Here is a 23,364-nt window from a genome sequence, read left to right as displayed (position 1 = left end):
GTCTCGCGTTTCTTTTCTCCGATTTCTCGTTTTAGGTAGTGCCACATCATGCCCTACCTCTCACCAGGTCTGTGTTCTCCACTCCTCGAACAATATATTGGCAGTTAAGTATAGATTCCCCAGAAGGTTACCGGAGGAGGGAGGAGAAGACGTCTGGCCGAAGCCAAAAACCTATGTTTGTCTCCAATATCGACTCTAAAATTAAACAGAGTAAAGATGGAGGCGCTTCGAAGATTGTGTCTCGATCTAGGCAACGAGAGGAAAATTGGAGTGCAAACATGTTGGCTGGGAGAATTGTATATGTTACATGGAACTTTGATATTTGGAGTACTCTGGAGTGAAGAACATATATCGATCCTTCAAGAGCGCTGCAAGCTAAGCTGTCATGACTTGCCCCGAGCTTACATCCACACTGAATAGTCTCAGTAATCTCACTCTATCACTTTGACGGCACGTTATCGACATGAACAAAATATACTTTTTGACTGAAAACCAGTGAAGCCGGACTCGGTGTTTCTCTTAATCTCGACCTTCGGCCGTCGATCATACTTTCCAAGCTTGGCCACTGACGCTAAGAAGTAGGACATCGCATTCCTGGCTATGTCGGCATCTGACAAAAGTGAATCAACTCAATAAGTCTTATACCCCAGACTTTGTTTACGTCAATTCAACTAGGTGGCTTGTTTGACTGGTACCTCCTACGGAGCCCGAGCCCGATTCGGCCCCAGCGGAATCAGACAACCTTGGAAGCTTTCTGCCTCTTAATCACCAGTATGTGAGTCGCTTCAATGAGCGGAAGACTTATACTAGGCAATGCATAGGGAGGAACCTGAGGGTTCACGCAGATTTCGCTTCAGTAGTGGCTGCAATGTCGCATTGGAGGTGAACCCTCTCGATGGCATCTTGGTGTGGCGATGTCCTGGTTACATCGTACGTTGCCGAACCTCGACTAGAATGTCGTAAAGATCTTGAAAGAAAAGCGAGAAGCTGAGTAGTTATCACATCAATGTTTTAGAACCTTGACGCGTGACCCCACTGTTGCGCTGGTGCAGCTGCATGGCATCAATAACGCCTATGGTCCTCTCTTGACTATCACTGTGAAGAGGATCAGCCGAATACCAAGTAGCGGACTACTTAGTCACCCCAGCTACTGGTATCCTACTCTGTGCGGAGTAAAATATTGGAGGGTTGTCCATGCGACGATCATCCATGGCCTTGGTGGGCTGGACTCTGTGTTGTGGATATGATCAAGGTGGCATCGGCTTAGTCGATGATGTACGTGTGTTCTTTGAATACATACCTATTTCAATAACTCGAAGAGACTGACTCGGTCTTCGTCGTAGGGCTGGCGCAGATGTGTATTTATAGCATGGGTCCATTGTCTGCTCTAAGGGGGGCGGAGATTTATGCCCATAGTAGAAATATTTAAGAATGGACGGAAACCGAAGGATTTAAAACATCCATGTCAGGTTGTAAACAATGAAATTAGTTTGGTGCTTATCCGCGGGAGTTAGGGTTCGGGTTCTGGCATATGCAATGCAATGCAATGGATTTCATTAGCCCATAAATTGAAGAAAAAAGCCATCGTCGATCCTTCAACGGTTTGTCTGGTGGTGGACCTCCTTTCCAATTTAATCCAGAAATTAAAGTCAAAAAATAAAGACACAAATCTGAGATGTTCGTATCCCATGTTTCAATGCAATGTCCTGAATGAAAAAGAGGAAGACTAAATATCTCGGGTACGGGATGATTAGGGCCAATTGGACGAAGTAGGATACCCCTGAAATCGCCAGCTGAATGGTTCAAGTTGGACACATTATTTTGCAGGACAACGTCTACGGAGTACGGAGTCAAACCGTTTAACAGAGAGCACCAAGCGATGCCCCCGACTCGTGAGGCCTCCGCACCGTCAATTGGAGTGGAACCCGGTTCCAAGAGAAACTTCCGGATTGGCTTGGCTGGCCCGTTCTTGGACCCGATTAGGCTCCATCTGGAAGTGAACACGCAGGGATCGGCAAAAGGGCCAGAAGATGGGCGATTGAGAGAGAGGGAAAAATGAGCTCGGATACGGAATAGTTCCTTTCAGAGCCCCCCCCAATGTACCCTGCTTGAAGCTAAAAAACCAACCTGAAACGAACGGGCAACGTGGAGGTTCAAGACTTTTTTTTAAAAATATATTTTAGCATTGAAGCCATAGGGAATACTAGTTCAATATAAAGACCATCAGACTATTGAACCATATGGTCGGAGTATTTCTGCTTTAGTATGTAGGTATGTTGTACATGTTATATAACTAAGCCCCCTATAGGTATCATTGATGGATGTACCATATACCAAGGAAACTAATAAAGAAATGCTAATGAACCATGGTACAGAGTACCAATTCCAATGGGATATCGAATGTCAACCCCCTGAACCAAAAAAGGAGCTCTTCCGCCTTTGCAATCCTCCTTCATCTTAAAATTAAAACGCTAAACTATTCTGAGCCCCGTGCACGGTGTTTCTCCATCTTTCCATCTTTCCAATTTCCATGAATATTTTTATCTCCCTCCTTTCTCCTGTACAACGTTGCAGAGAGGACTGCCGGGAGTAACAGGTACGCGTCTTCATTGTTGGTTGATTTCTTATCGATACTAGAAAAGAAAACAGCTGACATTTTGGAATCTCCACATTTCTAGACACCTCCCTATTCTGCGCTTCATGACTTCGATCGCTATCGATTAGCACATCGAATTCTTTTTATTTCTATTCCACCTGGTGTGGTCTCTTCGGGGAGAGAGATATGACAGTCTCACCGCCAGGATCGCCTACAGGCGCACCCCCGCGCCCCATCAATGCTGTCATGCGAACTCCGCGTAGTGCCAGTCGTTTAAGCATGAGCAGCAGGCAAGGTGGAATCCGTGCATCGGATGAGGATGGAAAGACTGCAGTTAAAGTTGGTATGTGGATTTTTCCCCTGATTGCCCCGTTCTAGGGTTACCCAGGACCTGCAATTGAGAATACACAGCATTAGCTGGCATCTAAATTCATAACTGACTTTGCGCAGCTGTCCGTGTCCGACCACCGCTGAAACCGACCGATCCGGGCTATGAATTGATTCCTCAGAGATTCCAGAAGTCCATCGTGACAGTTACCGCGCCAAACAGTCTGGCCGTCGATGTGGCCGCTGGGCGCAAACTATTTGTATTCGATCGTGTATTCCCAGAAACCACCGAACAGGAAGGGGTCTGGGAATATGTCAGTGACAGTGTCGACTCATTCGTTCAGGGATACAATGTGTCAATTATGGCATATGGCCAGTCTGGCGCGGGAAAGTCCTTTACAATGGGTACTTCGGGGCCCACTGAGCAGAGTAACATGGAGAATATGGGTGAGTTTCAAACATGCTTGTTTAGCCATGAAACTCAGGGACTAACTGCATATGTTCATCTTGATTTAGGTATCATCCCCCGTGCTGCCCAGGTCTTGTTCGATAAATTAGAAGGACCGTCAAAACATAATCGTAATGCCTCGCATCCAACTACTGGCCTCCGAACACCACAACGATATTCAATGACTTCCGCTGCAACCTTCGGCAAGCTACACCAGGAGAAGGAAAAGAACTGGCAGCTGAAGGCTACATACGTGGAGGTGCGCTTTTATCCGAGGAAAATGCTCACGCGTTCTACATTGTTCTAACCATCTACAGATCTATAACGAACAGCTGAGAGATTTGCTCCTTCCGGAGTCGACGCCCGCAAACGACCGCAGCAACGTTACGATACGCGAAGATACGAAGGGTCGTATTATCCTGACGGGCCTGCATCAGGTGAACATCAACTCATTCGACGATCTGATTGGTGCCTTGAACTTTGGCTCCGCCATTCGTCAAACGGACTCCACGGCAATCAACGCGAAATCATCTCGCTCACATGCTGTATTCAGTCTGAACCTTGTGCAGCGCAAGTCTTCACAAGCCCAAGCGACTCCGAGCCCCGTTAAGGAGAAGCGCATGTCGATGCCAGTCGACACGTTCCACTCTGGGGAATCAGTTACTGTCGATAGCAAACTGCACTTTGTGGATCTAGCGGGTAGCGAGCGCCTGAAGAACACAGGCGCCTCCGGAGAACGTGCGAAGGAGGGTATCTCTATTAACGCCGGTTTGGCTGCGCTCGGCAAGGTCATCTCGCAGCTCTCTTCACGTCAACACGGGTCTCACGTCTCGTACCGTGATTCCAAGCTTACCCGGCTGCTCCAAGATTCGCTCGGTGGAACCGCCTACACGTACATGATTGCTTGTGTGACCCCCGCCGACTTCCACATGAGCGAGACTCTAAACACAATATCATATGCCCAGCGCGCCAGAGCCATTCAGAGCAAACCTCACATTCAGCAAATTGCCGACGAAGGCGACAAGCAAGCATTGATTGAGCGACTCAAATCCGAGATTTCTTTCTTGCGCCTACAGATCCGCAACTCCGAAGGGTCTGAGCGACGTGAAGGAGGACCAACCGAACGAAGTGAACGCAAGAACGAACGTGAAAAGCATCTGCAGAATCAGTTGCTGGACGTCCAAGAAAGCTACAATTCCCTTAGCCAGCGCCACGCCAAGTTGATTTCGAATATGGCCACTGATTCGGAGTCAGAGCCACCAGCCCCCAACGGCGAAATGGATGACGCTACCTCCGAGATCGGAAAGAACTCGGTTGAGAGGATGCAGCGATCCAAGTCCTTTGCCGAGTCCGTGGAGCAGATGGTTTTGGAGTACGAGAAGACCATTCAGAGCCTGGAGGCTTCACTCTCTGAGACACGCGCCTCCCTCGCTACCACGGAGACTGATCTACTCGAGCGCGAGACCAAGTGCGCCTATATCGAGGCTATCAAGGACCAACTTCAGGCCCGTGTCTACAAGATGCAGGAGCGGGAAACCAACACCGAGACCTACCTCCACGAACTGGAGTCTAGGCTTGATGGCCACTCTACAGGCGAAGAGAAGCACGCTGCCATTGTTGCCGAACTGCGCAAGGAATTGAGCCGCGCTCGCGATAGTGAAGCCAGCTGCGAGGAATACATCTCGACGCTTGAAGAGCGACTTGCGGAGGGCGATCAGGACATGGAACTTATGCAGCGCGAGGTGATGCGTCTGGAACATGTTATTGAGCGCCAGCGGGGCCTCGGGCAGCTAGACCGTCTACTCAGCGAGCTGGACCACCAAGATGGTCGGGATAGGCACGATGGTGCCAACGGCATGGACTACCCACACTATCACCAGCCCAGAGATATGCCGACCGCTCATGGACACACGCCCTCTCTGGACGTACTCAGCGAGGCAGTTGAGACAGCCATTCCGGAATCAGATGAGGATCTTCTCGAGCCGACCCTGGACGCAGAGCTTGAGTCCATTGGAGAAGTCGAGCAGGAGACGAATGAGGACTTGAAGGTCCTTGAAACCGCGACCAGCAAGCTGGAGGCACGTCGCTCGGAGGCTCTTCGTGAGGACCCCATCGCAAGCCCCGCCCAGTCCAAGTTTGTTGCCGATAAGCTTGAGACCGTCACCCAGGAGCTTCTCGACCTGCGTCTGCAGCATGAGAACACCATTAATGACTTTGAGAACCTCGAATCCAAGTACGAGCAGGCACTCAAGGCCCTTGAAGAGCTTCGCCAGGACAAGATTGACGAGGCCCGCCACCCAGCGCCCAGTGTCCAAAACGAACTTTCGCCGCGCCCGGTGACTTTTTTAGGAAATGGAGGCACTCCGACCTCGAAGTCTGGAGCACAACACTCATTCTCGCAATCACTCTCTTCGGAATTATCCTCGGCCGGGGAGCCATCCACTTTGCGCGCATCCTTTGAGGATGGATCGAAGGCAATTTCATCCACGCCCTCAACCCCGCATGTGCTGTCGGCCCGCCAGGTGGACTCTGAAGAGTCTGAGAACATGCGCAAGATGCTCGCCGAGCACCAAGAGAGTGCTGAACTCATGACCCAGAAATACACGGAGCTGCAAACCGAGCATGAGCAGATTCTTGCACTGGTCGAGAAGCTGAAAGCCGAGGCCCAGCGCGCCAAGTCGAGCTCACCCCCTGCAACTCCCGGTTTCAAAATGCTCCGCCGCATGACTAGCCAGAACCTTCTGTCAGGAGTTGACCGTGCCACCCGCGCCCTTACTGGTCTCCGCCTCCTTGCGTCCGAGGAGTTTGCTGAGAAGCCGGACGCGATGCATAACTTTGACTATCACATGGATCAAATCATGCACGAGTTGCAAAGCCGTATGGAGCGCCTCCAGTCCCTTGAAGCTGAGAACCAGGGCGTTAAGAAAGAAATGGAGATGAAAGCGACTATTATCTCTGGCCTGACCAGAGAACGGTCGAGTTTGCAAGGTGCCTCGCCTGTGGACATGGCTCTGGTATCACAACTGCGCGACCAAGTCGTCTCCCAGGAAAGACAGATCGAGCACCTTCGAGACGCCCACGAATCCCGCCAAAAGGAGCTGTTGGCCGAGATCGATACTTTGAAGGGTCTTTTGAAGTCCCAAGAAAGTGCTACCCGGGCAATGGACGCCGGTGCTGAGGAGCAGGAGCAGAAGATCGGTGCTCTGCAGGGAGAGCTCACGGAATGGCAAAGCAAGCACAAGAGTGCTTTGGAGTCCCTGCAGTCCTCTGAGTCTCAGCTCGCTAGTACTCTTGCCGAGCTGGAGGGTGCTTTGGCTTCGGTTGCTGCTATGCGCTCTGAGCGTGCTGCCGCCGATTCCGGCTCTACTGAGAAAGAAGTCGCTGCTCAAGAGCTTGAGGGTGGCCGCGCCGAGCAGCAGGACCTCGTAGATAACCTGATGAAGGATATCGCGGATCACAAGTCTACTATTGCTACTCAGCTTGCGACGATTGCTAGTCTGGAGAAGTCCCACGCCGATGCCCGGGAGCAACTGGCTTCACAAACCACTACCGAGGAAGGGGCCAATGCTGGCGCTGTCGACTTGAGTCTTTCTTCTCGGATGGCCGAGCTCGAGCAGGAAATCTCTACTCACAAATCGGTTGTTGATTCTCACAATAATAAGCTGGATACTCTCCAGGAATCTCACAAGCGTGAGCTGGCTGAGTTGGAGGAGCGGACTAAGGCCGCTGTCCAGGCCGAGTACGATGCTCGTCTCGGCGAGAAGGATGCCGAGCATGAACAGTCCATGGCGACTTTGCAGAAAGATATTGCCGAGTCGCGTGATGAGTTGGTCAAACTGCTCAAGGCTGTGTCGGCACTCCTCAACTCCGAGGTCTCAGCCGACAACCTGACAGATCAGATCCAAGATGTTCTGGCCCAGAAGCAGCACTTCTCCGAGAAGTATGCTGAACTTATGGGCACCAATGAAGATCTTCGGAAGCAGCTGGAGGCCAATGCGGACGCCGAGAGCCGTCTGGACGAGGTAACCAACAAACACAACGTCCAGGACGCGAAGGTTAATGAGCTGGCTCTCTTGGTGGCTACATTGGAGGACACTCTTCGTCAGAAGGACGAGCAAGTCAAGAAGAAGGAAGCCCTGGTTGAGGAGATTACGATCGAGAAGCAGAAGAGTGTGCGTCTCGTGGAGGAGCTGGAGGAGCAAATTACGAACAGCTTCGATCAGCATCACAACCGCCTGTCCGTCATTCAGCAGGAACGTGACCAGGCCCTGGAAGATGCCAAGGCCAAGATTGTTATCTACGAAGGGGACATCGAGACTTACCAAGTGCGTATCGAACAGCTTGAGCTTCAAATCAAGAACTCCGGTACCGCCGATGCCTCGCACGACCGCAGCAGCTCTCTCACATCCAACCTCCGCAAGAGCTCTTCCGCTGCCTCTCTCCCCTCGCCTCCACCGGCGATCCCACTCCCTCCCCTCCCTACCATTGCCTCTCACTCCAACGGCGCCTCGAGTGTGTCTCCGCCCAGCTCTCGACATGCCAGCAAAGAGCTGTGCAACATCCAGATGGTCGAGGACCAGGAAGCTCGAATCCGAACCATCGAGAAGCACCTGTATGCTGAGAAACAGCTAACTGCCACCTTAGAGGAGGCTCTGGGCGACCTTGAAACGCAGAGCACCAAGGTCAAGGCTGACTGCGAAGCCTGGAAGAAAAAGGCCTGGGAGTTCGAGGATGAACTGTCCTCCCTCCGCAAGGAACGCAACTCTGCCCGTCTGTCGCTCCAGACAGTTGAAGAGGAGCGCAATGCCCGCCGTGAAGCGGAGGCTGCCCGCGCTCAACTCGAAGAGCGTATGATCGCCCTCAACAAGAAAAAGAAGAAGAGCACACTCAACTGCTTCTAGGCGTTTTGACTCTGATATTGCTCGAGCGCTTGAGCTTTCCCAGCAACAAAAGCAATCGCATTCTCACCTGTCTCTATCGTTTTCCTCTGGTTGTACACTTTTTATCTTCTCTGTTACTCTTCATTTCTTCTTTACTTCGTCCTTTGTTCCATACCCCCTTATTTTATTGATTCCAATCAGTTCACCCATTTCCCTGTATTATGAGCTTTCACGTTTCTTGTCACTTTCCCGTCAATTCCGTCAATACCTTGTTCAAGCCCTAACATCCCCCCCTTTCCCGACCTCGTTCTTCACATATTCCCTCTTCTTTTCTACTTGCACTCATGAATCCCTCATGACTGGTAGATCTTTTTATCGACCTTTTTTATTGTCCCTACGCTGAATATCCTCGATATTGTACATTCCGTCGGCTGTTTCCAGGTTCATTTGCGTTGAATCTCTGTGTCGCAATCGGGGGAATCCTGTCAGCACTCGCTTTGATCTCTTGAATCTCATATGGATGTTCACTCGTTCATATCGAGTTGCTTTTTTCGCGCATTCTTGTCAATGAAGTTTTCAATATCGGATTATTTCCTGTCTCCCTCAGACTGTAGAGTACAAATTTGATAAGTTAATTCTTAATCCTCGGGAATAGGTGTAATGTTGTATAAGCTGTGCGGAGATTTAGAGATCGACATTCTAAGCCACGTGGTCAAGGCAAATTTAAACAAAACAAACAGAGCCTCAAGGTTGCTGCATTTCAGCCTCTCTTACTTTTGAGAAATGCCCTACAACTGCTCCGGACCGCAACCTCCCATATCGGTAGACCCGGACATCACTGGTAAAGGGGTATGTCACCAGATGATTACTAGGACCATCAACTAATTCATCCCTAGGTTATCGCAAACTATGTCGCAACTGCCGGTATTGCGGTGCTTCTCATTATCATACACTTCTTCGTGGTCTACGAGCCAGCTCTGGATCCCTTTAGGAAGACAGATTACCCTTTAAACCAGTCATTTCGCCCCAACCCAATAGACACAATAATCCTGCGGACCGTGCGACGTATACCTAAGCGGTTGATGGGCGCTCGCAAGGTCCGCGTTAATTCCCAAGTTGGGAAAGGCTTTACTGAGGTATAGATACGCTTTGGTTTGAGCCGAAACTGACTTAACTGACATACTATAGTGCATCCTTGCAATGAGTGACCTCCAAATTGTAACTGGACTCTCGATACTCATAAGCGGATATACACAACTTCCCCAGGGCCTTTCGTCCTTCCACTGGATGGTTATCGTCGACCTGGCCTGGTTTTCCAGTCTTACGCATTTGGCCTGTCTGACACTTCTCCGAAACCATCTGTACAATCATTCGATGCAGCGCATATGGAGACTGCTTTGTATGGCTGTTCTGGTCATACTGCTGACTGTGGCGCTCTCTTTCACGGGCGGATATGATTGGACTTCCTTGGACAGTTTCTACTCCATCCACAAGAACACGGCATTTAATGTTATTAGACCCGCGATGTGCCATCCAAGCTCCAGTACGAGATCAACCGTGACATACTACGCAATGGTCTTCTCGATACTGTTAGTGGTATTCGGGTTTGTGGCCCGTATAATCAGATTGCATAAGACCATCTCCGTCGGTGTCTGGGGAAAATCTAGAGCTAGGCTCAGCATACAAGCCCGCCGCTTGTTAAGCACCGCTTTCACTTGGTGCTGCTTGGGTAGCTCCCACAGGAGCCTGAAACGTACGCTTTTCTACCGTCCTCTGCTAACGACCCTTTTCGTGACACATCTATTCCTAGATGGGTGGTCCTCGATGTTTGTAGAGGTGGGTGTACCTTGTCTAATCATTTTTCTCTCCCATCTGACAGTGAACAAGATGTGCTGGCTAGTAGCCGGGTTTATTTGGGGTACCGTCCGTCTTTTCGGCGTCCTAAACATCACTCAACAGCCCGTGTATGAAGGCGGTAGGCTGTCACGATTTAGAATGCTACAGGACTCCGATGAGAGAGAAGCCGGCTGGGGGTTTGGACAGGTCGTGGCGGTCGTTTTACTGCTTGCGCCTCTGATCACGATCGTCAAGTACTTCACTCATGGTACACCCTGCACTTTCAATGCTCCAAATATTTGACACAGAGATGCTAACGGGATATGACTAGATGACGAACAGCCTGGGATAGTCACAAGCTGCGGTCATCATATTTATGAATTGCCCCACGTTGGCTCCCAATCAATGAATCCAAATACTTCATCTACGCATGGAACCTCTAGGAGGCCAGATGATCCCAACAACAACTTGGATGGCCATGTCCAAACTATCGGCGCAGTAATACTTTATTTTATGCTCATGTGCGTTCTTATGTTGATCCTCATTTGCTTGGCGAGCAACACAGCCAACCTCCTAGATGGGTTGCAAACGTTCTATATACCTATTGCCATTGCATTGGTTGGTATTTGGGGGGTTGTTCTATTCTCATTGACAATTGAACTAGATCTGTCCCATATGCCTTTACGGTTCCAAAGGTTCCTGCACCTGGTCAACATTGCGTTTTTTATGCTTAATGCGTTCGTCGTCCTGTTGCGAGGTCAATTGCCAGAGAGTTACTTGCTTGCTTCGATTGAAATTTGCTCGATGTCGGTATTCGCCGCTGTGTTTTATATCTTGTGTGCTGTCTTCTATCGGATTCATGGTACCTCTTGAGAGCAAACAGATAATCCGAGCGTCATACTGCTCTTGCTGAACTATCCTGGTAATATAATTCTACATTGTCCTTAACTGTTTTGCATCGAAGACTTCAATTAATAGCAACTTGATATTGCCGTCTAGTCAAGATAGTCCGTTGACAACACTAAGGTCACCACGGTCTTAAGAACACCACAATTCAAGAGACTATGTTGTAGGTATTGGCCGTTGCAATGAGCCAAAATATTAGACAAAAGGATGAATTAAATTGGCGAGATAACACCCGACTGTGACATAGTCGCATCACATGACGCGTATACCCCACGTGTCTTTAAGCTTGTCGCAACAGCTCCAATCCCCAAGCTCTAAAAGCGAATCACCATGGGCCTCCAACGGTCCAATGTGACAATAATCCACCCGGATCTGGGCATCGGAGGTGCCGAGCGCCTAATAATCGACGTCGCCCTAGCCCTTCAGAACCGAGGCCACCGCGTAACGATCTACACCTCCCACCGCGATAAGGCGCACTGCTTCGACGAGGCGCGCGATGGCACGCTGGACGTCCGCGTGCGCGGAAACACCCTCTTCCCCGCCCATATCTGCGGCCGACTTCACATCCTCATGGCTGCGCTGCGCCAGCTACATCTTACCGTGTCACTACTAGGTGAACTTGACACAAGGGAGACAGCTACTACAACCACCGAGGAGGACCGAGACGATATCTTCATTGTGGACCAGTTGCCAGCCTGCGTGCCATTTTTGAAGTCTTTCGCCCGCCCGCGCCATTCCCGACGGCAGCGCATTCTGTTCTATTGTCATTTCCCGGATCAATTGCTCGCCCGCCGAGATGAGGGCGGTTCGCTTCTTCGCTTGGCGAAGGTGCTGTACCGGTTCCCGTTTGATTGGTTTGAAGGCTGGGCGATGAGCGCATCAGATCGGGTTGTTGCGAACTCTAAGTTCTCCCGCGGGGTCGTGCGTGATGTCTTTGGCTCGGACCGATTGGGTGATGTGGAGGTTGTCTATCCGTGTGTCGATATGGATCCCGGGGTATCGATGCCTGAGAAAGCGGATGAAGACCCCCTCTGGGGTGGGAAGAAGATCCTGCTCAGCATCAATCGCTTCGAGCGCAAGAAGGATATGGCGTTGGCGATTCGCGCTTATAATGGACTAGGAGCGGAGAGGAGGAAAGGGACGCGGCTGGTGATTGCTGGTAAGGATTTCTGCAGGAATTTGCGATTTGTACAGATCCTAACGTGGTATCTTGCAGGCGGTTACGACAATCGTGTCCACGAGAATGTTCATTACCACCAAGAGCTGGATGAGCTCGCGACCAGTCTCGGGTTGAAAACCGCAACCTCCAAGACAGTCGTATCTGCACTTTCAATCCCCGATGACATTGATGTCCTCTTCCTTCTTTCTGTTCCAACCGCATTCAAAGATACCCTTTTGGCGCAATCGAAGCTCCTTCTCTACACACCAATCAACGAACACTTTGGTATTGTGCCCGTTGAAGCAATGCGCGTTGGTCTCCCAGTACTAGCATCTAATACTGGTGGTCCACTGGAGACGATTGTCGAGGGCGAAACGGGCTGGCTCCGGGATGCTCACGCAGATGAGGAGTGGACTGCTGTAATGGACAAGGTACTATACGGATTGAATCAGGAGGATCTTCAACGCATGGCTCTTGCTGGCAAGAACAGGGCGCAGCAGGAATTCTCACTCACCGCGATGGGCGATAGGCTAGAAGAAGAGATCGCTACCATGCTTAAAGGTGAAAGAAGACCATTCAATGGGTGGCAGCAGGTCTTTGTCATTCTCACTCTGGTTGGGGCTGTTCTTGCAGTGATGGCTGCAGTTTTACTTCGAGCGCTATAATCCATAGTCAGACATTAAATCCGTGTACTTTACATTAATCTACTCCCTCAAAAGTCACACCACTTCCCCCGTCTCTCGCACTGAACATTGTCTACCCCAACTTCACCACACATACCAGTCACATGACCTCGTGTTTTGTTCGCGGTGACGTCGCGTCCCCCTCTATCAATTGATCATTATCCTTAATCGCCGGCCCTGGTGGCATTGGGATCTCCCAACATGCCCGAAATAATAGATCTCCTATCCTCCGATCCTCCTCATCCACCAAAGTCCCAGCCCCCAAATGTGCAACAGCCAGCCGAACTCCCGTCGCGACGTCCACCCCACCAGCTCAATACGATTTCGTCAGACCCGTTCGACACATCCCTGTTCGACTATGAAGATGTCTTCGACAAGCCTGCGAAGAAACGGCGAGTGAGCGATGAAGACACTTCATCTCTGCGAAAAAGTACCACGCCAAACGAACCTCGAGCTTCAGCTTCTGCGGCGGAGCCCTGGTTCTCGATCTCAGATGATGACTTTGATCTGCCGCCAGCAAAAGCCGCGGCGGAGAAGAACCCATCACGGTCGCATGTTGAAGAGTCGGATCCAATTGTATTTACCTCTTCGGCCCCGGCTCCTTTGCCAAAGCCTTCATCGCGGAAACCGAATCTTTCAACCCGGGATATTATTGCGCTTGACGATGACGTATTGTCGGACCCCATGAAACCTCCATCCTCGAGTTTGCGTGGGCGTAGCGATATTGATGAATTCAGCGATCCGATTGCTCTCCCGGGGTTTTCTGACCTGCTGAAGAAACCGACTGTCTCGAATCCTATTTTCTCCGAGTCCACTGCTCGTCTATTATCTCGCCTTGGCGAGGAGCATACTTCGGGCGCCAAAACAAAGTCTGGTACTCGAAAACAGAAAGATGCCAGCTTGAAATCTACGGCTGCAGAGGTCCTCTCCGACGACGACATTGATGAGCCAGTAGCACCGCGGAAGACAACAAAGAAGACAAGCAAGGCTACTACTGCTGACAAGGAAGCAAAAGCCAAAGCACGCGAAGAGGCAAAGCTGCAGCGAGAAAGGGAACGCGAGCTCGAGAAGGAGCGCAAGCTGAAGCTCAAAGAGGAAAAAGCGAAAGAGAAACAACGAGCTGCCGATATCGCGAGCGTCAACAAGCTAAAAGTGAACAAAAAGGATTCTACACCAGAGATGATCATCGACATGGCCACATCCCTCGAGGACAGCAGCGTCGGCACTCAAACCGTCGAGTTCATGAAACGACTCGCCGTCCAACACACATTCTTCACAAGCGCAATTCCGAACATAGTCAAATGGCGTCGCAAAATGAATGCCACGTACAACAAAACCCTACGCCACTGGGAGCCCTGTCCATCCTTCATCCAAAACGAAGACCACGTGCTGTGTCTGCTACCAGCGCAAGAGTTCATCAACATGATAACTCCGCCAGCAGACGACGAGGACCAAGAAAGAGACACTCTAGAAATCCACGTCCTCCGAATAAAAAGCGCCTACCCGGACTGCAAACCCATCTACCTAATTGAAGGTCTGACGGCTCTAATGCGCAAAAGCACAAACGCACGCAACAGAGCCTTCCAAGCCGAAGTCCTCCGCCAACTCGCCGAAACAACCGCACCAGAAGAACAAGCCACAGCTCGCAGGGCCCGGAAAAAGAAAAAGCCCGACGCCACGCCCCTCGTCGACGACGAGACTGTCGAAGATGCTCTCCTCGAACTCCAGGTCACGCATTCCTGTCTTATCCACCACACGACCACGCCAGCCGATTCAGCGGAGTGGATTAAAAATTTCACCGAACATATCTCGACAGTCCCGTACCGTCGTGAACGACAGGAAGCTCACAATGCTGCTTTCTGTATGGATACCGGACAGGTGAAAACCGGCGCCGATAAGCAGGATACTTTTATCAAGATGATCCAGGAGGTCAATCGCGTGACGGCTCCTATGGCTTACGGGATTGCGAGCAAGTATCCCAGTGTTGTGGATTTGACTCGTGGAATGCGGATGCATGGCGCTATGATGCTGGAGGATATCAAGGTAGGTTTTTCTTTTCGATTTCTATACTGGGTTTGTTTTGTATCTGTTCTGGCTTCACTTTTGTTTCTGTCGGAGTCTGAATCTCTTGCTGACTGCATTCCATAAGAAATCCGCGAACAAAAACGGCTCCCTGACGAACGCGCGCATCGGTCCTGCTGCTAGTAGGCGGCTGTACAAAGTGTTCACTGGACTCGATCCGAGTTCAACGGACATTTAGGTTTGTTTTTGTCCGTAATTTTGGTTATGATTGCCATTTTTAGCCCAGCTACCGCAGAGCGTAGCTTTGCATTCTGGATATTGCATCCATTTGGCGCGTCGGGTTACCTTTTGGTTACTTGTCCGAGTAGTTGGGCTTCTAATACCATCCCTCGTCTCCGGCTGGAGAATTGGATATTGTACTGCAAAGGAGATAGATTTCCTGTTGTCTTATGGGGCATCGACTGGATGGTTGGTACAAAGTAGTCCAAGCAAGTAGTTTTCCAACTGAAACCACAGCGATTGCGTCTGCTTTCCCTGTACAACTATCGTATTCGAACATCGATGTGTGATAGAAACCGAAATAATGAAAACTGCCTAGCTATATGCAAATGCTAAACCAAATCCATGTATGGAACCAAACCCATTAACGCCCATATGAAACGCAGATATCAAAAAGATCAGATCATCTTAGAAGCAAACACCAATCAACTAAACAACAACGCCCCTCCTCTTCCACCCCCTCCAAGCAGCCAACCAAACCAAAACAGCAACCCAAACACTAACCGTGCAGCCAACAGCCCAGAACCCATAGCAACGCCACCCACGGCACTGACCATCAGACAAGCCGCCGTCACCGCGATCTACGGCATTCTGATAAGCGGCCGAGTAGACAATACCCCAGAGCGCGGCACCAGCCGCGGGCATCATGGCAACGATACCCCAGTTCGTGGCGAAGTTCTCGACGCCCCAGACGACAGAGATGATGATAGGCGCGAGGGAGAAAGCGCCGCCGTACCCGAAGCCAATCAGCGCGGTCGTCAGGTTGAAGATGCCTGGGTATGCTAGTGGGAGAGGGGAGGCGAGGAGGAGGTAGCCCAGGGAGAGGAGGAAGGCTGAGGGGATAAGGAAGGTCATGCGGGATAGAGTGAGGCGGGAGGATGAAGGGGATGTGGGGTGTGTGTGTCGGGCTCCTTCGGGGATTGGAGGGAAGAGGTGTGTCGCTGGTGGTGCGAAGAAGTCGGAAAGTGAGCCTGTTAGGAGGCGGGCGATGGTCGAGGTTAGGGCTATGGTTGTGACGTGGGTTGACGGGGATCCGGCCGGAGGTGATGCATCTGTGGGATATGATTGAGGTGTGAGGGTTGGGATGATTGTACCCAACTGTTTTGGACAGGTTAGTTATATGTGGTGTTGGCTTTTTTGGGCGAACTCACGTTGTTGATGTACGATTCGCCGGGGCCGGTGACCAAGAAAAAGCCTGCGGCCAGCCACCACATGGTGTGGTCTTGGAGGAAGACGCGGGTTTCATAGTTGAGCAGCCAGTTCTTTTTCCGGCGCTCTTCTTCTTCGCGTTCCTTCTCTAGTCTTTGTTGCTCGCGCTCTTCATCGGACAGGGCTGACTGCTCCTCGTCAAAGGCACCAGAGAACGTGCCGTACTCAGCCGCTTGTCTGATTTCATTCCGAGGCTGGAAGAAATCACTCTCCTCCAGCAGTCCACTGCGCTCTAGCTCTTCAACCGTCTCATCAATGTACTTGTCATCATCCTCCACGATGCGCAATGCAAAGGTACCGATGATCCCAATTCCTAGCAACAGCAGGGCCAGAAAGACGAAGTATTTGTAAACGTCGAGATCGCCATGACTCCCATCCTCGAGAGGTTCATAGAACAGATACGTCCCGAGCTGGCTCTGCCACATACCACTGAGACCAAACGCGGCAATAGGAACAGCAAGCATAATACCCTTGTGCTTTCCCCTGCCGAAGTTCTTGGCGCATGTCGCAACGGCTGCTAGATACATGCAGCTAGTCCCCATACCAATGGAGATAAACGCCACGATCATCACCCAAAACGGCCACCCAGACCCGCCCGCAGCAACAGGCGGGCCGCTTCTATACGTGAATGCAGCGAGGAGATACCCGACGCCAAAAACCAGTCCCGAGAACATAGCTAGTGGTGACGGGCTGTACCGATCACACAGGTAGCCGAACAAGGGCACGGGAAGGTACATTGCGATTTCCGCGGCAATGGAAACGGCATTGACCTGCAGCTGCGAGTAATGCAGTCGGGTAAGGAGTAGATGGCCATACAAAGAGAAAGCAGTAATACTGCCAGCTCCCAAACTGCAAGACACCAATATAAGTCAGCTTCTAGGGCCTAATTCAGATCTTGTCGTAAATATGACAGTAGAGAGGAGGATTTCCATACCAAGTAACAACACCCCAGCCAAAGCTAAGCACTCGCGTAACCTCCTTCTGCATCTTCTGTCTGTCCCGCTCGACAATCTCCTCGACGACATCGCTCAATAGCCCATCATCACTCCGAGGGAGTCCGTCATTACCGGAACTCCGTGAATGTCGGCGTGATCGCTCTGCGCTTCGGTCGGCTGTATCATGTTCTGCATCGATATCCTGGAGGAGCGGGCGATTTGCGTCGAAATCGCGCTTATCGATTGTCATGGTGCTTCTCCGCACCGGCTGAGGTAGACTGTGTAACCGACTATTTGCTGGGGGGCGGGATGAGTAGGTGGTATAGATAGGTATGAGAGGCGGGAAGGCGTTTGAGATTGAAGTATGTGGGGTTCACGATTTGGCGGATCTGATATGCTGAGCCCAATCGTCCGTATGATGGAGCTTCAAGGGCGGGGAGCGGTGTCAGCTGGGTGGATTCCGAGGTTGTGTTGTTCAATGCTCGCTACGTCATTGGAATGCGGCTTTTGACCATAAAGACTAATGTCCACAGTGGCACTATTGAGATACAAGATAATGTATATGTTTCCCAAAAGGCATAGCCGTCAAGGCAAGCTGAGGGGGAAGAGCGGAGAGAGTGGAGAGAGTTGGAGTCATCTCACGTGACTCATTACAGTATACCTACTGCCTATAACCTTGATGACGTGACTAGAAAGGGATACATTGTGAAATAGTGGAAATGAAGGGGATTTCGCCATCTAGAGATGAAAATAGGATATTCATGTACAGGTAAGATCATAGGATAACAACCCATGCAGGAGACAGACCGAAAAAAAAGGGATTTGGAGACATTGGGGGTATTATCAATATCAATAAAACAAGACCGAGAAAGGAAACTGATACACGCCCAAGAAGAAAGACAAGGCTCTCGTGAGACAAAACAAAAAAAAGCAAAAATAAACGCAAAAATAAAAACCTCAAACGACTCTAAATGCATCCAAGCGTTGACGGGGATCATAGAAGCGCCCATTGAAGGGCCGGGTCGTTATTTCGTAGTGTCGATCAGGTGGGATCAGGCACTGGTGCATATGAATGCTGGCATTCCGATTTGGAAGGGTCTATCCTCCGAACGCCACGTATCGGCAGTGGGCCGACATGATGAAAACAAAACAAAAAAGCAAAAGGCGAAAAGGAGGGGAAAAGGAACTAGAAACTGACTTCGCCCGCGTCTGTTTCCATCATGCTCTCATCCCAGTACTGAGCAGAAGGTCTCTCACGAGCCGCAGGTTGAGAGCCCAAAGCGATGGCTTCACCTTCACCGCGTTCCACAAATTCGTCCAGACTGACCTCTTTCATGATCCGCTGGAAATACATACGGAGTGTACGAAGGCCACGCAGGTATCCACGATCAATGTCGTGTGGGGTGTGAGGCGGGCATGGTGTATCTGGAGGAAGTTCGTCCTCGCCAGTAACGCAATTAGCGAAGTCAACGATCTTCAGTTGAACGTTCAGTTTGCTCTGGCCGTCTTCGGAGGCTCCATGTTTGAGTGGTGTCGCTTCGCCAGAACGAGGTGGCCCCTGCTGGGGTTGATATTGCGGTTCTCCGTCATAAAGAATCAAGAGACTGCTAGCATAGAGGCGGTAGCGCTCCAGCCGTCGAATCATGTGCTCTAACAAAGCTAATTTCTCCAGAATAACGGGGATCTTTTTGGCAACACTGGCATAGCTAAGGCCGTCGTAAAGGAACCGAGTGAGCGCATCCTGGAACTCACGACCAGATTTCAAATCTCGTCCGAAATACTTGTCTTCAAAGATGTACTCCTGCTTCTTGACGTTCCAAGCCTGCATTCCACAAAGCCGCACACCAAGCTGCTGCGACGTAGTGGACTGGCATTTCCGTCGCTGAGATTTCTTCTTCTTCTCGTTCGCCTCGATACCATACTGTCGGGTGCCCATCTTCAAATCCAGCACGCATGGTTTATTCATACCAGCTGTTAGATCCTCAAGGAGGAGGAAGAACTGCACTCTTTCGTCCTTTCTCAGCTGTGCCTCTTTGGGGTTGCTGGGCAAGACGGTGTTGACGGGTGCTTGTGGTCTGAAGCGGGATGGATCGGAAGTTCTACCGGGAGCAAAACCTTCAGTTGGGCGGTAACCATTGGCCGAGTTACTTTCAGATACTGGTGAAACTGACCGTTTCGCAGTGGAAGAAGTATTTGACATTGAGGTATCGGCTTCCATGGCGAAAATCTCATCCTCCTTGTCAGCGCCATAATCGTCGTCATCGAAGAACATGAGCTCTCCATTGTTGCGAGAGTCCATGCTGCCACGTCTCCGCAGACCACTCCCAGAGTGCCGCCGTCTTGTGTGAGGAGCCCGAGAAAGCGAACTCGCTCGGTTAGGCTCCTCTTCGGTCCGGATCTTCTCTAGGCGGTTCTGATTGGCGTCTAGGGCAGTCGAAGCCGACGATGAAAGAGCGGGGCCTTCACTAGGCGGCGTCTTTATGTCAATCGCGTCTGTCTTCAGAGCTTCGATCGGCCCAGGGACTGGTCGTCGATTGCTAGCTGTATGGTCTTCTGACAGGTTCTCTCGGCGGTGGCCAGTGGCGGGCATGTCGGAATTGGCTCTTGGCAGATGGACATGACCACGAGCACGCCGTCTGTGATGGTGAATGGCTGGAGGGCTGAATACCTCGCGGAGAACCTGCTCCTGAAGCTTGAGATTGACGGTCGTGGCGCCCCAGATCTTAGCCCGCTTGCTCAAAGCCGATGTATCTGACTCCGCTGACATACCCCTAAGGCCGTCAACGGACCGTGCGCGGTTTATTGAAGCATCTGCTGTCCGTGGTCGCTGCTGGTGGGTAAAAAGATCCGCAGGAATTATGTGGCGATTGTTCTCCAGAATGACCTTGGGGATGACACCTGTGACTTGGGACTGGCTAAAAATCCGCTGTGGTTCTTGCGGTTCTGCCGCCTCGTGAAGCTGAGAGCTGACCGCAGAGGTTCCATTGGCGGGTGGCGCCTCTGGAAGTATTCCATCGGCAGTATCAATCTGATCCTTACGCTTGGATGTCTTCGAGAAGGTGACATTCAGCACTCCGATGTATCTGACCAGAATATTAGTATTTGTTACATTGATAACAGTCTGCTTTCCATAGAATTGATTTCACATACTTTGGAAGAAACACCAACATATCTGGGTGCCTCAGTTCAATGCGTTCGTAGAACTCATTCTCCCGGTTGTTTAGCTGCTTGCATACAGCGCGTCTGGAAAATCGGAAAACAGTTGTGTGCCCACCAACCTGATGTCGATAGGGCTTCAATTCCACGGCACCGAGAGGCCCCGGTGGCGGAGGTTTGGGCCGAGACAGAAGACGGGAACGCTGGGTCGGCGTGGCAGTCGGGGTTTCTGTTTCGTCGGCAGATTGTAAACTTTCATCTGCTGATTGAGCTTCGACTTCAGATTCGTAGATTGAATCACTGTATTCAGAGATGGTACTCAAGGGCTTGTCTGGCACGTTCTCTCGTGGAGAATGGATATCGCCAGAAAGGATCTTACTTTCATTCTTAGATCGAAAGGATATATCCACATGGCTGATTTCCTTTTCGGGAGAATGGCTACGCTCAGAGGGTACTAACATCAGCTCGTGATCTTTCTCCGCAGCCGCCAGCTGACCTGGCTGCACATCATCGGGAAAATTGTGTAGCCCATCAACCTCATCAGGCACTGTACGCTCGTGGGGGAAGTAAACAGCAGAAGAGATCTGCTCATTCTCCTCCTCCTCAACCGCAAATTGCCCTGATTCGCGCTCTTCTTCCTCGAAAGAGTCGGACGGAGATACCTCGGCATGAATATTCTTCTGGAAGTAGTCACGGCTGCGCTCTGAATATTGAGTAGGAATGCTTTTTGAGAAAGAAGACCCATGTCTACCGCCAGGTGTGAGATGAAAGTTTCGGATCTCCTCTAGCAAGCTGCGAGGCAACGCTGTTGGGCGACGCTTGGATGGCTCATCATCATGTATGGTCTGGGGGGTCTCAGACGGAGGAGGAGGTTGAATAGACGGAGCGTCACCAAGTGCGGAGAGCGATATGCTTTTACGAAGCAAAGTTTCGTCTGAACGATGCGATTCTTGTTCATAATCCATTATGCGATCCCTCGACTGCAACGTCTCATCTTGTGGTCGGCCGCGATCCTCCCGTCGTTTGCGATCCGGTGAAGAAGCTGTGTTTTCTTTGAAAAGGCCCAGGTAATGGCTAGACTTACGGCTGCGCACATTAGAAGCCGGCTCCGCGTTTGTCAAATTGGCTTCAATTGAGCTGTCCACTCGGCCACGCCGACCTCTGCTGGGGCTGCGTTCAAGCGCCGTAGGGGTCTGAGGGGCTTCTTCTTGTGGACTGTAGGATAAGAGATCCCGACTGACCTGAGGGCCCTCGCCAGAAGATGAGATGGTCAAAGGATGGGAGGTGCGAGAGACATCATCTAGAGGCGGGAAGAGATTCCGTTCAGGTAAAGTGCCTTGAAACCAACTGGGTTTCGTACCTGCGTTATCCGATGCCACCTTGTACCGCTGAGATTCTAGATGAGCCTGCCCCGTCTCTACCTCTGTTTTCTTTGGGTCAGTCGGCGAGGTCGATGCGCGCAGGAGAGACAAGCGGGGGAGATCGGTGGATGAAAAGAGGGTAGAGGAACGCAATGGAGAGTTTCTGTGGACGTCAACTTCCATGCGGGAAGGGTCGACGTTAAAACGGTGGGGAGAGACCTTGGAGAATGCACTTGGAGACACGGATGCATCATCGAGGCTAGGGATCAAGTTGACCTGGCATTCATTGCCCAAGGTCTTTTCGGGGGGTAATTGTGGGGTATTGGCGGCGCTATCTGAGGGAAGGTAATGAGTAGCGAAAATACTGTCACGTTCTGACAGCTGAGGTCTGTGGACAATATCCGAGTGCGCGGTATTCTCCGGAGGCGTGGTTGCGGTCCTTTTTAGAGGGAATAATCGGGAGGCGGGCTGAGACCAGGAATGGGCGGTGGGGGATTCAGCGCGCGACGGTGAAGGAACCTCCCCAGACCCCTGAGACAGATGGGACTGTAAGTGGTGACGTGGGCTAACCTCATGGGTATTGGAGCAATCATGTTGGGCAGGTGTAGCAGGTGTCACCAGGGGACTAGGCAAGGTATCTTCGGGAACGGACGGCGAGTTTGACATGGGGATGACATTGGTCAAGCGCAGGACGGGATGGTATGGAAACGGAAACCGGAGTGGTTGGAGCGTAAGTTTAAAAAAAGAGGATTTTAAGACTAAGTGAGATGCCTAGAACTGGAAGAAAAGATAGGCCGTCAGAAGAACCTTGGGAATTCTATGGGGGGGATATTCAAGGGAAGGGAGTGGGGAAGGAGTTTGTGGGCACGTTGGGGCACAGAGAGATCTTACAGGCTAGCAAAAAGCCGCAAATCGGTCGGAATGCCGGGGAAGCAAAAGAGTCAAGGGGAGTAAGGGAAAAGGGAATTTGATGGAGGGAAGTTTGAGGAGCCCTTGGATCGTCACCGCCCTTGAGTGGATCCGATTTTCAGGGAAATAGAAAAGTTGAAAAAAAGATTAAAAAAAAAACAAGGATAAAAAGGAGATATTGAAGATTTGTTGAAAATAGAGATGAAGAGAGAGACGAGAGAAGAGAAGAGAAGGAAGAGAAAGAGAGAAAGAGAATTTGTGTGATAAAACAAGTTTGAGCGGGGGGAGTTTGCCTCTTTCTTCACTTACCTAGGTATTCTACGACAGCTTCTACATAATGTAGTCTATTGTGCAACGTCTTACAGAGCTTTCTCCGATGAATCTTTTTCTATATTGTAAGGGGGATAATAACAGATGTCATGTATTGGATGGGATAAATACGGAGTACCTATTAGAGATATCATAATGGATATTATAGGTTCCTTACCTAAAGATTCATTGAGATAACTATTCCATTCGATAAATTCAATTTGATATCTTCATTTTGATTATCTTGCATGATCTGCCAATCATCTGCCTCAATTCATAGTGTGCAGCCATGTCGATCGCTAATAGGTGTCGGGGGTTTCAACTGGTCACATCTTAATATCTTAATATC

At 50.7% G+C, this 23,364-nt stretch overlaps 6 protein-coding genes across 6 annotated transcripts; 4 read left to right on the top strand and 2 right to left on the bottom strand.

The window, feature by feature from the left end:
• Positions 1–2,782: 2,782 nt before the first annotated feature.
• N7489_001049 (uncharacterized protein) lies at positions 2,783–8,272 on the top strand (the record flags this gene model as incomplete). The annotated part of the gene is made up of 4 exons (XM_056706804.1): positions 2,783–2,939; positions 3,047–3,370; positions 3,440–3,630; positions 3,689–8,272. 4 exons carry the CDS (start codon positions 2,783–2,785, stop codon positions 8,270–8,272), a joined length of 5,256 nt encoding a protein of 1,751 aa, XP_056571106.1.
• A 762-nt stretch (positions 8,273–9,034) lies between these two features.
• N7489_001048 (uncharacterized protein) lies at positions 9,035–10,960 on the top strand (the record flags this gene model as incomplete). Its single annotated transcript, XM_056706803.1, has 4 exons — positions 9,035–9,100; positions 9,148–9,387; positions 9,440–10,355; positions 10,419–10,960. The coding sequence occupies 4 exons, from the start codon at positions 9,035–9,037 to the stop codon at positions 10,958–10,960; spliced, it is 1,764 nt and encodes a 587-aa protein (XP_056571105.1).
• Positions 10,961–11,323: 363 nt separating this feature from the next.
• N7489_001047 (GDP-Man:Man(1)GlcNAc(2)-PP-dolichol alpha-1,3-mannosyltransferase) lies at positions 11,324–12,817 on the top strand (the record flags this gene model as incomplete). Its single annotated transcript, XM_056706802.1, has 2 exons — positions 11,324–12,152; positions 12,210–12,817. 2 exons carry the CDS (start codon positions 11,324–11,326, stop codon positions 12,815–12,817), a joined length of 1,437 nt encoding a protein of 478 aa, XP_056571104.1.
• A 219-nt stretch (positions 12,818–13,036) lies between these two features.
• On the top strand, positions 13,037–15,095 carry N7489_001046 (uncharacterized protein; the record flags this gene model as incomplete). The annotated part of the gene is made up of 2 exons (XM_056706801.1): positions 13,037–14,878; positions 14,985–15,095. 2 exons carry the CDS (start codon positions 13,037–13,039, stop codon positions 15,093–15,095), a joined length of 1,953 nt encoding a protein of 650 aa, XP_056571103.1.
• Positions 15,096–15,565: 470 nt separating this feature from the next.
• N7489_001045 (MFS transporter) lies at positions 15,566–17,530 on the bottom strand (the record flags this gene model as incomplete). Its single annotated transcript, XM_056706800.1, has 3 exons — positions 15,566–16,234; positions 16,288–17,194; positions 17,280–17,530. The coding sequence occupies 3 exons, from the start codon at positions 17,528–17,530 to the stop codon at positions 15,566–15,568; spliced, it is 1,827 nt and encodes a 608-aa protein (XP_056571102.1).
• Positions 17,531–18,466: 936 nt separating this feature from the next.
• N7489_001044 (inositol polyphosphate kinase KCS1) lies at positions 18,467–22,463 on the bottom strand (the record flags this gene model as incomplete). The annotated part of the gene is made up of 2 exons (XM_056706799.1): positions 18,467–20,363; positions 20,431–22,463. 2 exons carry the CDS (start codon positions 22,461–22,463, stop codon positions 18,467–18,469), a joined length of 3,930 nt encoding a protein of 1,309 aa, XP_056571101.1.
• Positions 22,464–23,364: the final 901 nt, after the last annotated feature.

Source organism: Penicillium chrysogenum (genome assembly GCF_028827035.1).
Source record: "Penicillium chrysogenum strain IBT 35668 chromosome Unknown utg000001l_segment0_segment0, whole genome shotgun sequence".
In the NCBI taxonomy this organism is placed as follows: domain Eukaryota; kingdom Fungi; phylum Ascomycota; class Eurotiomycetes; order Eurotiales; family Aspergillaceae; genus Penicillium; species Penicillium chrysogenum.
Note: the sequence above shows the minus strand (reverse complement) of the source record. Positions and strands in the feature narration are given on the sequence as shown.